Source organism: Gopherus flavomarginatus, chromosome 12 (assembly GCF_025201925.1).
Source record: "Gopherus flavomarginatus isolate rGopFla2 chromosome 12, rGopFla2.mat.asm, whole genome shotgun sequence".
NCBI classification, from domain to species: domain Eukaryota; kingdom Metazoa; phylum Chordata; order Testudines; family Testudinidae; genus Gopherus; species Gopherus flavomarginatus.
In genome coordinates, this window is record NC_066628.1 from 3,040,562 (window position 1) to 3,054,385 (window position 13,824).

At 56.7% G+C, this 13,824-nt stretch overlaps 1 protein-coding gene across 1 annotated transcript; it reads right to left on the bottom strand.

Annotated features, from left to right (window-relative positions):
• Positions 1 to 2,611: 2,611 nt before the first annotated feature.
• Positions 2,612 to 5,191, bottom strand: IER3 (immediate early response 3). The gene is made up of 2 exons (XM_050920580.1): positions 4,935 to 5,191; positions 2,612 to 4,044 (listed from the first exon to the last, which is right to left on the bottom strand). The coding sequence occupies exons 1-2, from the start codon at positions 5,136 to 5,138 to the stop codon at positions 3,736 to 3,738; spliced, it is 513 nt and encodes a 170-aa protein (XP_050776537.1). The 5' UTR covers positions 5,139 to 5,191; the 3' UTR covers positions 2,612 to 3,735.
• Between the last annotated feature and the right edge of the window lie 8,633 nt (positions 5,192 to 13,824).

Below are 13,824 nucleotides of genomic sequence, written 5' to 3' on the forward strand. Positions count from 1 at the left end.
CCTCCCAGAGACAGGGAGAGAACCCAGGAGTCCTGGCTCCCAGCCCTCCCAACCACTAGACACCACTCCCCTCCCAGAGACAGGGAGAGAACCCAGGAGTCCTGGCTCCCAGCTCCCCTGCTCTAACCACTAGATCCCACTTCCTTCCCAGCCCCCAGAGGTAGAACCCGGGCATCCTGCTGAGGCCACCCTGGGCTGAGTGTCTGTTGCCACAGGCGCTATCTGTACGTGCGCGCTCGCTATATATAACCCTCCCCTCGTGGCCCAGACAGGTACCAGCGGGAACCCGCAGTTCCTCTGCCCCCGCAGAGAGCCCGGAATAGCCCCTTATCAGACATTGCCGCTGGGCTTATCCGTGTGTCCAAGGGCGCCGGGCGTGGCTCGCCCAGCCCCTCCGGCCCTCGCTGGCTGGGAGCTTGGCTCTAAGCATACCCCAGAGGAGAGAGAGATGGATAACAACCCTGCTGGGGGAGGGAGGATTGGGCAGCCCCAGCCGAGGGTGGCTGGAGCTATGGATAACTTGAGAAGGAGCGATCTGCTGGAGCCAAAGATGGCAGGACGGGGCTGAGAAAGGCAGGTTGGCAGATACACACGCTCGCTGGTCAGGTCCAGTGTGCCAGAATCCCTGACTCTCAGGGACACACCGGGATGCATGTGGGGGTGGCTTAGAGTCCTGGGACATCAGGAAACATCGTTAAACTGGCGATTTGACTGATTTTTCCATCATGCCAAATCAAAGTTAATGATTAAAAACCCGGGTAGAATGAAAACCTCCAGAGAATTACATGTAACCCGTAGTTATACTGGTTATAGCAGGGTCGGACTGGAAGGGACCGCGAGAGGTCGTCCAGTCCCGTCCCCTGCTCTCAAGGCAGGACTCAGTATTATCTAGACCATCCCTGAGAGGTGTTTTTCCAACCTGCTCTTAAAAATCTCCATCAATACAGATTCCACAACCTCCCTGGCCAATTTGTTCCAGAGTTTAATCACGCTGTTAGGGAGTTTTTCCTAATTTCCAACTGAAACCTCCCTTGCTGCAATTTAAGCCCGTTGCTCGTCCTATTCTCAGAGGTTAAGGAGAACAATTTAGCACCTTCCTCTTTACAACAACCTTTCTCATACTTGAAAACTGTTCTCATGTCCCTGCTCAGGCTTCTCTTGTCCAGACTAAATACACCCAGTTCTTTCAATCTTCCCTCATAGCTCATGTTTTCTGGCCCTTTAATCATTGTTGTTGCTTTTCTCTGGACCTTCTCCAATTTTTCCACATCTTTCCTGAGATGTGGCGCCCAGAACTGGACACAATACTCCAGTTGAGGCCTAATCAGTGCAGAGGAGAGCGGAAGAATGACTTCTAAGTTCCTGGTTACGACACTACAGTTTATCTCAGAATGAGGTTTGGTTTTTTGGCAACAGTGTGACACTGTTGACTCATATTTAGCTTGTGGTCCACTGTGACCCCAGATCCCTTCCCGCAGTTCTCCTTCCTAGGCAGCCATTTCCCATTCTGTGTGTGAGCAACTGATTGTTCCTTCCTAAGTGGAGGACTTTGCATTTGTCCTTATTAAATGTTATCCTGTTTCCTTCAGACCATTTCTCCACTTTGTCCAGATCATTCTGAATTTTAATCCTGTTCTTCAAAGCACTTGCAACCCCTCCCAGCTTGGTATCATCTGCAAACTTTATAAGTGCGCTTTCTATGCCACGATCTAAATCGTTGATGAAGACATTGAACAGAACTGGACCCAGAGCTGATCCCTGCGGGACCCCACTCTTGATACCCTTCCAGCCTGACTGTGAACCACTGTTAACTCCTCTCTGGGAACAGTTTTCTACCCCGTTCTGCACCCACATTATAGTAGCTCCATCCAGATTGCATTTCCCTAGTTTGTGTAGGAGAAGACACATGCGAGACAGTATCAAAAGCTTTACTGAACTCAAGCTAGACCACATTTCCCACTTCCTCCCTGTCCCCAAGGCTTGTTACTCTGTCAAAGGTAACGAGCCTTGTGGAGGGGGGGGTGGGGGGCACATGGGGGAATAGATAACACCACCATTCAGCTGAGAATGAGAACCCAGGGGTCCTGACTCCCAACACCCCCGCCCTTACCCACTTAGGGTGACCAGACAGCAAACGTGAAAAATTGGGACAGGCAGTGAGGAGGGGGGGAAGGCAATAGCCCATATAAGAAAAAGACCCCAAAATCAGGACATTTGGTCACCCTAACCCACTGGACCCCACTCCCCTCCCAAGGCTGGGCCAGGTTTCCTCACTCTGGAGCTGCACCCTCCCATCATGAAATGGACTAGCCTCTCTGAAGAGTCCCCCCCAGGCCCTGCCCCCATGGTCCACCATCAGCCAATGAGAATGTGTCCAGCTGATGTAATGCAGGAAGTGGGTGGAGCTTAGAATGCAAAGGGACCCCTCCCCCCTCCTTGAATGCTCCTGTAGTTGAATTGTGCTTTGCCCCCTCCCCACACTCAATCTCCTTGCTCCTCCAGCACCATGAGATCCTTTCACCCCTCAAAGTGAGCTGAGCTTTGCCTTCAGCCGACCCCCTCCCGCAAGGGGTGGGGGATCCCCCTGCCCCCCGGAAATCAGACACACCCAAAGGAGTCAGCACGTTTATTTTGTTCACAGAACATACACAGGTTGGACGACTTGTCCGGGAAAGAGTTTGGGGCAAACACCTTGGAAACATCAGCCTGAATTTTGGTCCGTTCAGGGCAAGTTTTGGCCTCCGAAGCATCCAGAGCCTCTCACAACAGCTTACACAGTAAGCATACGCAGCAGCCAGGGACCCTGCTGGTCTGACACCTAGGGCATGAGCATAGCTGGGGGGGTGTCTGAGAAGGAAGGGTAGGGGGGCAGCGATCTCACCCTGACTTCTCGCCTCCTCCCAGGGTCAGAAAAATCCCCATTTGGTCCAGGCTTAAAGCAACCAAATTTTTTTTCGGACTCCAAAACTTCTCCCTCCACCCAACTCACCAATACTTCCTTACTTCTATGCCCCAGTCAAGTAGCTAGTTTATGGGAGACCCAAGGATCAGAGGCTGTTTTGCCACAGAGCAACCCAGCCTGGCCTCCGCCTGGAGAACTGTAGTGGTGAATTCTAGTACATTTGGCTGGCACAAAGTTTACCCCCTCCTAGGAGCATTTCCATAGTTTTAATACCTCCTTGAGATTTGCAGCCAGCTCTTCCTGTCAGCTCTACCTCGCCTCAGGCTGCTTTGCTACCAATTAGAGGGGAGTTTCCCCCTCTGGGTAACGGCACTAACAAACATTAAAGTCCCCATAGAGACAAGAGCAAGATACATGTCCCGGTTTAAACGGATGAGGACGTTCAACGGTTTTATTCCACCCTGGATTAAAGCAGCATTTTCCCCGCAGGCATGTTCCCGCTTGGATCATAAAATAGAACATCTATAAATTACAAACATATAAATATTATAAATATTAGATATTAATAAGTTATGTCAGTAATACTCCCCCGCCCCAAAGTCTCAGTCATTGCTGGAGCCAGGAGTTCCCTGCTCACGGCTGCCGAAGAGGTTTCACGTTGCTACTGATGTCAGGCGTCCGGCGTCATCCGGATTCTTCACTTGCTTAGTTCAGAGGCAGCAGCAGAAAGAGTTGGCCAGAGGCCAGGCGGGGTTAACCCGTTAGTGGCTGGAGTCAGGCCCGGTTGACTCCTTAGGTGTCTTGGCCTGAGAAACGCTGGGTGGGGGGGGGTCTCAGAAAGCGGCTGGGTTCTGCTCCAGGAACTGGCTGATTTCCATGGTGGATTCGGCAGCCTCTTGGCCCCCGTGCAAACTGGTAGCATTGGCCACCTCTGGGACCTCCAGGGGCGTCGGGAGCACTTCTGAGAGGGGGGTCTCGCAGAGGGAGCCCCCACTCTCTACAGAGTGGTCAGGGATCCCCGGCTCGGGTCCCAGGGCCAGGTCTTCATCAGCGTTATAGACTTGGTAGAAGATGATGGTGAGGAGGATGAAGAGCAGGCGCTTTGCCTGGCTGCGTTCCTTGGCCGGGTAGTAGCGTTTCACCTGGTCGGGAGGAAGGAGACAGGCCATTAGAGACCTGGCTGGCAGCGGGACCCAAGTATTACCCACAATGCACTGGTTCCACCCCAAGTTTACCCAGAATGCCCTAGCACTTAGCCCTGGGGCAAGCCCACTACCCAGAATGCCCCACACCCAGCTACGTGGCTGGGAGGTCAGCCCAGTTACCCAGAAACCTTGCTTCTACCCACAATGCCTTCTTCTGCCAAAACAACCTGCGATTCGGGGGCAGCGCAGGTTCAGCAGCTGAGCCAGGCAATCTGAACCCCCATTGCACCAAGAGTGATCTAGATGCCTCCTCTGTGTGTCATATGCCCCATAATGCTCCCATCTAGGGGGCAGATTAGCAAGAGAATCACCCCGGCAGTGAGCAGCAGGGAGCCTGGGACACACACAGCCCCCCCACCATTAGCAGGGGATCTCTGGGGCAGAGAGACATGCACATGGGGCTTCCTGTTCAGGACATGCAGGACCAGTCCAATGGGGTGACTCACCCTGAACTGGTCTGTATGCCCACAGCAAGAGGGCTGGGCTACAGGTCTCAGCTTCCCCCCAACCCCCTGCGGCATGCTCAGAGATGGGGAGAGACACTCCTGGCTTCAGGGAGCCATACTGCCCCATAGGCTAGTGGGGGGTGAGGTTACTCCACCCTCACCCTCCCTCCAGCAGCAGGGACTGACCCAGTGAGCCATCAGCCTACTTCTACAGCAGGGGAAACTGAGGCACAAGGGGGGTGGATCAGCAGGTAGATCCCCCCCCACACTAACCCAATAGACCCCTTCCCCACATCCCAGAGAACCCAAGAGTCTTGACTCTCCCCTCACCTCCCAGAGAACCCAGGCATCCCGGCTCCCCCCACAGCCCCCCAGACTCACCACGGGGGGGTAGAGCACTTTGCGCAGCCGTTTCCTGCCCCGGGTCGGGTTCCTGCGGGGAGGGGTCTGGCTCACCGCGGGCAGGGGGTCGAAGGTGAAGTACTGGGGCCCAGTGCCCCTGCTGGGGGGCTCGGCTCTGGGCAAGGTGGGCATCCGGGGCTCGCAGGCTAAGCACATGCTGGTGGCACCGTACAGCGCGTTCATGGGGCTGGGGCGCAGCGCGATTTTCAGAGATACTCCCCACAGGCGGCGCAGAGCGATCTTCTGCCCACTTCCTCCAGGCGCCGCTTTATGAATGGAGCCAGCCCCGCCCCTGGCGCCCCATTGGCTGCGCCCGGGGGTGACAGCTCAGCGTGCGATCACGGGGGGGAAAATCCCGGGCCGCTGCGCGATGCTGGCCCCGAGCCCGGGCGGGGAAAGGCACGTAGCGGGCGGGGCTGTGGGGGCGGGGCAGAAAATAATGAATGCAGGAAATCTGCAACTACACACAGAGTGCATCCCCCCGCCGTTGTGCAACACACAGAGTGTGCAACCCCCCCCGGCTGTGCTACACAAACACACACACACATACACAGTGTGCAACCTCCCCGGCTGTGCAACACACACGCAGACACACACACACATAGTGTGCACCCCCCGCTGTGCAACACACACACACACCAGCTGTGCAACACACACACACACAGTGTGCAACCCCCCTGGCTGTGCAACACACACAGTGTGCGACCCCCCCTGGCTGTGCAACATATATATACACACACACACCCCAGCTGTGCAACACACACACACACTGTGCATCCTCCCTGGCTGTGCAACACACACACAGACACACACACAGTGTGCAACCCCCTCCCCCGGTTGTGCATCATACACACACACAGAGTGTGCAACCCCCCTCCGGCTATGCAATACACACACAGACACACATACACACACCCCAGCTGTGCATCACACACACACACTGTGCAACCCCCCGGTGGTGCAACACACACACAATGTGCAACCCTGCAGCTGTGCAACACACACAGACACACCCCAGCTCTGCAACATACACACACATGCACAGTGTGCAACCCCCCGGCTGTGCAACACATACACAAACACACACAGAGTGTGCCACCCCCCCAGATGTGCAACACCCCCCCAGCTGTGCAACATACACACACACCCCAGCTGTGACACACACACACACACACACACAGACGCACCAGCTGTGCATCATACACACTCCCTCAGCTGTGTGCAACAGACACACACACACACTGTATACACCCCCAGCCATGCAACACATACACATAGACACACACTGTATACACCCCCAGCTGTACAACACACACACACCCCAGCTGTGCAACACACACACTGTATACACCCCAGCTGTGCAACACAGACATACACACACTGTATATACACCCTCAGCTGTGCAAAAGATATACACACACAGAATACACACAGAGAGTAAACACACCCACACCAGCTGTGCAATACAGACAGAGAATACACACACACAATGTATATACACCCCTCTAGCTGTGCAACAAACACATACCAAGAATACACACACACACACACACACACAGTATATACACCTTTCCAGCTGTGCAATAGAAACATACAGAGAGCGCACACACACACAGGGTACATACACACACCCCTGAGCTGTGCAAGAGATGCACGCAAAGACAATACACACAGGGTACATACACACACCCCCCCCCCAAGAGGTGCAATAGACACTCTCCGAGCTGTGCAAGAGGCACACAGAGAGAATACACACACACTCTCTCTCACCCAGAGTACATACACACACCCCTGAGCTGTGCAATAGACACACACAGAAAATACACATACACAGTAGACACACAGAATACACACACAGAGAGATAATATATACACGCACACACAAAACCAACAACGAGGAGTCCTTGTGGCACCTTAGAGACTAACAAATTTATTTCAGCATAAGCTTTCGTGGCCTAGAACCCGCTTCATCAGATGCATGGAGTGGAAAATACAAACATTCTGAGCAGTACATTACACACACCCACTAATCCCCACATTTTGAGCTGTGCAATACACACAAACACACACAGAATACACACCCACAGATCCTGAGCTGTGCAACATAAACACACAGCATATCCTCACGCTGGCACACACATCCTGAGCTGTGGAATGTCACCCATCCCAGCTGTGCAACACACACACACACACACACACACACACACACGAATAAATACACACAAAGACCCGCACTTCCTGAGCTGTGCAATAGACACCCACACACAAACTAAAAGATCTCAAAAAATACACACGTATTGACCCCCACATCCTGGGCTGTGCAATACACAAACACACCCAGAATAAACACTCTCCCAGAATGTAAATCCTCCGACTTGCACTTCCTGATGTGTAATAAACAAACACACACGTCTGATTATCCACAGCACTTACTTGCATTTCCTGCCCTAGGTAATAGACACACACAAAATACCTCCCCTCTCCCCCCCGCAAAAAAGATGCCTGTAAAATACACTCAGGGTATCTGTATATATTGACCCCTGCAGCCGGCTCTGTGCAACACACACATAGTCAGCGTACTTGTACCCATGGCCTGACCCACACAGTAGACATAGACACACACAGTCAACACAAACACGCTGCTGGAACATAGACACGCACTGCCCCACACATCCTGATCTGCGCAATAAACACACACGGCAACACACACACACACACTGAGCACAAACACACTACCAGAATAGTCGGACGCACTGCCCCACACACCGCGGCTGTTGCCAAACACGTGCACAATAAGCACAACAGATGTCAATGCACAGCCATCAAAACACATACGGTCAGCCCAAAGACACACCGACCCACATGTACAACCAGGCTACACACACTCCCTGACACGCGTCCCAATGCACACACTCAACACACACACACACGAAGCAAGCATGCATTCGCTGACACAGTCACACACGAGCACAGTTCCTCTCTCTCTGTCTCTCTCTCACACACACACACACACACACTCACTCACACACACACATATTACAACATACACTCCCTCCTCCAGCACCCAGCTGTGGGCAGGCTCAAAGCAAACACGATATAGTGCGTGTCGTGATTTCATAAGATTAGAAAAACCAGATGCCAGCATCCCGTGTGATGCAACACAACTTCCCCGTTGGCACAGGGGAACAAGGGGCGGGAAATGGGGCCCGGGACCTGCCCCTTTTAGGGGGCATTGGCTCCCATCCAGCCCCAGGGCAGGGACTGGCTGGCTCAGGGTGCAGGGAATGGGGCAGGGGCCTGTCTCTTCTAGGGGGCACCGGCTCCCATCCGGCCCCAGGGCAGGGACTGGCTGGCTCAGGGGTGCAGGGAATGGGGTGTGGGACCTGTCCCTGCGAGGGGCTCTGTGTGTGGGTATTGAGGGGCCCTTGCTGGGGAGTTGGGGTCGCGGGAGGGGGCGGCCCAGGCACCCTGCCAGAGGCAGATCAGGGAAAAGGAAGTGAATTCCAGCTGGTGAAATGGAAAAATCCATCTCCACTAAACAGCTTCAGAGCCACTTCAGCCGTGAGTCAGCAAAATCAGAACTGGAACCGATGGCCTGAATCCCACAGGCCAGGATCTTCCGGCTACCCACCCCCACTTGTGCTTCCCGGGAGCCAGGACGCCTGGGTTCTATCCCTGGCTCTGGGAGGGGAGTGGGGTCTAGTGGGTGAGATTGGGGGGATGCTGGGAGCTAGGACTCCTGGGTTCTCTCCCCAGTGCTGTGTCTAGTGGGTGAGAGTGGGGGATGCTGGGAGCCAGGACACCTGGTTTCTATCCCTGACTCTGGGAGGGGAGTGGGGTCGAGTGGGGGATGCTGGGAGCCAGGACTCCTGGGTTCTATCCTGGCCCTGGGAGGGGATTGAGGGCTAGTGGTTAGAGCAAGGTCGGGGGCTGGGAGCCAGGACTCCTGGGTTCTCTCCCCAGTGTTGGGTCTAGTGGGTGAGAGTGGGGGATGCTGGGAGCCAGGACTCCTGGGTTCTATCTTAGCCAGTTAGCTGGGTCCCTGTGGAGGTGGGACCGTGTCTGTCCCTACTGCCTGGGGCAGGTGGTACAGAGTGGGCAGAGGCCAGTGTGCTGCGGGGCAGCAGCGGTCAGGTGTGGGGCCGAGGGGAGCCCAGACAGAGGCTGAGCTGAGCCCAGTGACTCTTAGGGTACGTCTACACTACAGGATAAATTCGAATTAGCTTAAACTGATTTTATAAAACAGATATTATAAAGTCGATTGTGCGCGTCCACACTAGGCACATTAATTCGGTGGTGTGCGTCCGTGGTCCGAGGCTAGCGTCGATTTCTGGAGCGGTGCACTGTGAGTAGCTACTGTAAAAGAATGAGGCCAATAACGTCAATTTGCATCCACACTAACGCTAAATCGATATAGTAATATCGATTTTAGCGTTACTCCTCTTGTTTTGTAGGAGTACAGAAATCCATTTTAAGAGCCCTTTAAATCGATATAAAGAGCAGTGTAGTGCGGACGGGTGCAGCGTTAAATTGATTTAACGCTGTTAAAATTGGTTTAACAGCATAGTGTGGACCAGGCCTTACAGAAAAGAGGAAGCCAGAAAAGGCCCCAGTCCCCCGTCACAGGGACACTTTAGTCACTTGCAGGCCCCCCCCCCCAAGCTGATACAAGCCAGGCTCCCAGAAGGACCTGTGCCTGGAGTTACGAGAAGTGGGGGGCAGGGGCTGCATAGTCCTCACTTCCAGTGGAGGAGCCGAGTTTGCGGTTGGGGGGGAGGGAGCTGAGCTAACGCGGGCACAGGAAATATGCGGGGTGGGGGAATCAAGGTGAGGACACATCTGGGCAGTGTGTGATGGGGACAGAGGCATGAAGGGGGATGGGAAAAGGAAGAGCGGGGGGCTGCGGGTCAGGAGTGAGGGGCACCGGCAGAGCTGCGGGGAGCCCAGAGTTGGGCTGGCAGGGGCTGCAGGTCAGGTGTGGGGGGCACTGGCAGAGCTGGGGGAGGCAGGGCTGGGCTGGCAGGGGCTGCGGGTCGGGAGTGAGGGGCACTGGTAGGGCTGTGGGGAGCCCAGGGCCGGGTTAGCAGGGGCTGCGGGTCGGGATTGAGGGGCACTGCCAGAACTGGGGCGGGGGGAGCCCAGGACTGGGCTGGCAGGAGCTGTGGGTCAGGAGTGAGGGGCACCAGCAGAGGTGTAGGGGGCAGGGCTGGGCTAGCAGGGGCTGCGGGTAGGGAGTGAGGGGCACTGCCAGAACTGGGAGGGGGGAGCCCAGGACTGGGCTGGCAGGGGCTGTGGGTCAGGAGTGAGGGGCACCAGCAGAGGTGTAGGGGCCAAGGCTGGGCTAGCAGGGGCTGCGGGTCGGGAGTGAGGGGCACCGGCAGAGCTGGGGGGGCAGGGCTGGGCTAGCAGGGGCTGCAGGTCGGGAGTGAGGGGCACCGGCAGAGCTGGGGGAGGCAGGGCTGGGCTGGCAGGGGGCTGCGGGTCGGGAGTGAGGGCCACCGGCAGAGCTGGGGGAGCCCAGGCCTGGGCTGGCAGGGGGCTGCGGGTCGGGAGTGAGGGGCACCGGCAGAGCTGGGGGAGGCAGGGCTGGGCTAGCAGGGGCTGCATGTCGGGAGTGAGAGGCACCGGCAGAGCGGGGGGAGCCCAGGGCTGGGTTAGCAGGGGCTGCGGGTCGGGAGTGAGGGGCACTGGCAGAGCTGGGGGGCAGGGCAGGGCTGGGCTAGCAGGGGCTGCATGTCGGGAGTGAGGGGCACCGGCAGAGCTGGGGGGGCAGGGCTGGGCTAGCAGGGGCTGCATGTCGGGAGTGAGGGGCACCGGCAGAGCTGGGGGAGGCAGGGCTGGGCTAGCAGGGGCTGCATGTCGGGAGTGAGGGGCACCGGCAGAGCTGGGGAGCAGGGCTGGCCTGGGCTAGCAGGGGCTGCGGGTCGGGAGTGAGGGGCACCGGCAGACCTGGGGGAGGCCAGGGATGGCGGCCGGGCGTTGTGAAGGGACGGAGGGTGCTAGGCCCGGGCAGGGGGATGGTTCCTGTCCCGAGGTGGCTGGGCAGGAGCGGGGTGTTGGCGTCCCTGAGCAGGACGCTGCAAGCCCTGGGCTGGGTCAGACACTCACTTTAGTACCAAGCTGCCGGGGATGGGGAGCTGCAGGCAGTGAATGGGCCAGGGCAAGTCCTGGCTTCCACGCCCTGCACTGCAGCCTGCCCCACTGACACCAGTGCTGGGAGGGGAGCGAGGTCTGGTGCTTAGAGCTGGGGGGGAGGGGGGAGCCAGGACGCCTGGGTTCTTTGCCACTGACTCACTTTTCCTTTCAACTGTTATGTCATATCAACTCTTCAGGCCGGATTTTTCCAGTCCTGAAATGGAGTTAATAATACAAACCTGCATCTGTCACAGAGCCAGGGAGAGAACCCAGGAGTCCTGGCTCCCAGCCTACCCCTGCTCTAACCACTAGACCCCACTCCCCTCCCAGCACTGGGAAGAGAACCCAGGAGTCCTGGCTCCTGCCCCCCCACTCTAAACCCCATTCCCTGACCAGGGGCCTGGCTCTGGGGTTCGCGTGTCCAGGTGCTGAGGGAAGGTGAGTAAGTCGCTGAACTTTATAGTTCAACCCGGGGGCTGGGTTTGTTTGTAGTTTGGCAGGAAAGCCGGGGGGCCCCTGGAGCTCCTGGCCGGCTCTGAACCCAAGCAGGCCGCAGCTGCCCGGCTAGCCAGGTCGGGGCGGGGGTGTCTGGATGGGCTGAGTCACCAGCCACACACTCAGAAATGACTCGTGTAACCCCTGTAAATATGACTTCAACACGACCCAGCTCTGAGCTCAGCTTCCCACCTGGAATACGGCCCTGGGGCCAGAGCCGGTTCTGATCTCAGTGAACCCGGTGTGAAACCGGAGTGACCCCCCCTGCCATCAGTGGAACCAGAGCCGGTTCTGATCTCAGTGACTCCGGTGTGAATCTGCAGTGAACCCCCTGCCGTCAGTGGAGCCAGAGCTGGTTCTAATCTCTGTGACTCTGGTGTGAAACCGGAGTGACCCCCCTGCCATCAATGGAGCCAGAGCCGGTGCTGATCTCAGTGACTCCGGTGTGAAACCAGAGTGACCCCACTGCTGTCAGTGGAGCCAGAGCCAGTTCTGATCTCAGTGACTCTGGTGTGAAACCAGAGTGACCCTCCTGCTGTCAATAGAGCCAGAGCTGGTTCTGATCTCAGTGAACCCGATGTGAAACTGGAGTGACCCCCCTGCCAACAGTGGAGCCAGAGCCGGTTCTGATCCGACTGACTCTGATGTGAAACCGGAGTGACCCCACTGCCGTCAGTGGAGCCAGAGCCAGTTCTGATCTCAGTGACTCTGGTGTGAAACTGGAGTGACCCCCCTGCCGTCAGTGGAGCCAGAGCCGGTTCTGATCCCAGTGACTCTGGTGTGAAATCGGAGTGACCCCACTGCCGTCAATGGAGCCAGAGCCAGTTCTGATCTCAGTGACTCTGGTGTGAAACCAGAGTGACCCCCCTGCCATCAATGGAGCCAGAGCCGGTTCTGACCCCAGTGAATCTGGAGTGAAACAGGAGTGCCCCCCTGCCGTCAATGGAGCCAGAGCCAGTTCTGATCTCAGTGACTCCGGTGTGAATCTGCAGTGACCCCCCTGCCGTCAGTGGAGCCAGAGCTGGTTCTGATCTCAGTGACTCTGGTGTGAAACCGGAGTGACCCCCCTGCCATCAATGGAGCCAGAGCCGGTTCTGATCTCAGTGACTCCGGTGTGAAACCAGAGTGACCCCACTGCCATCAGTGGAGCCAGAGCCAGTTCTGATCTCAGTGACTCTGGTGTGAAACCAGAGTGACCCCCCTGCCATCAATAGAGCCAGAGCCGGTTCTGATCTCAGTGACCCCGGTGTGAAACCGGAGTGACCCCCCTGCCGTCAATGGAGCCAGAGCCGGTTCTGATCTCAGTGACTCCGGTGTGAATCTGCAGTGACTCCCCCTGCCGTCAATGGAGCCAGAGCCGGTTCTGATCCCAGTGACTCTGGTGTGAAACCAGAGTGACCCTCCTGCTGTCAATAGAGCCAGAGCTGGTTCTGATCTCAGTGAACCCGATGTGAAACTGGAGTGACCCCCCTGCCAACAGTGGAGCCAGAGCCGGTTCTGATCCGACTGACTCTGATGTGAAACCGGAGTGACCCCACTGCCGTCAGTGGAGCCAGAGCCAGTTCTGATCTCAGTGACTCTGGTGTGAAACTGGAGTGACCCCCCTGCCGTCAGTGGAGCCAGAGCCGGTTCTGATCCCAGTGACTCTGGTGTGAAATCGGAGTGACCCCACTGCCGTCAATGGAGCCAGAGCCAGTTCTGATCTCAGTGACTCTGGTGTGAAACCAGAGTGACCCCCCTGCCATCAATGGAGCCAGAGCCGGTTCTGACCCCAGTGAATCTGGAGTGAAACAGGAGTGCCCCCCTGCCGTCAATGGAGCCAGAGCCAGTTCTGATCTCAGTGACTCCGGTGTGAATCTGCAGTGACCCCCCTGCCGTCAGTGGAGCCAGAGCTGGTTCTGATCTCAGTGACTCTGGTGTGAAACCGGAGTGACCCCCCTGCCATCAATGGAGCCAGAGCCGGTTCTGATCTCAGTGACTCCGGTGTGAAACCAGAGTGACCCCACTGCCGTCAGTGGAGCCAGAGCCAGTTCTGATCTCAGTGACTCCGGTGTGAAACCAGAGTGACCCCCCTGCCATCAATAGAGCCAGAGCCGGTTCTGATCTCAGTGACCCTGGTGTGAAACCGGAGTGACCCCCCTGCCGTCAATGGAGCCAGAGCTGGTTCTGATCTCAGTGACTCCGGTGTGAATCTGCAGTGACTCCCCCTGCCGTCAATGGAGCCAGAGCCGGTTCTGAT

Bases quoted from the DNA above. Each gene is read 5' to 3' on its own strand.
- IER3 (XM_050920580.1), bottom strand. From the start codon at position 5,138: ATGAACGCGCTGTACGGTGCCACCAGCATGTGCTTAGCCTGCGAGCCC. The intron at 4,045-4,934 runs GTGAGTCTGGGG...CCTCCCGACCAG, and splicing joins AAGTGCTCTACCCCCCCGTG to GTGAAACGCTACTACCCGGC.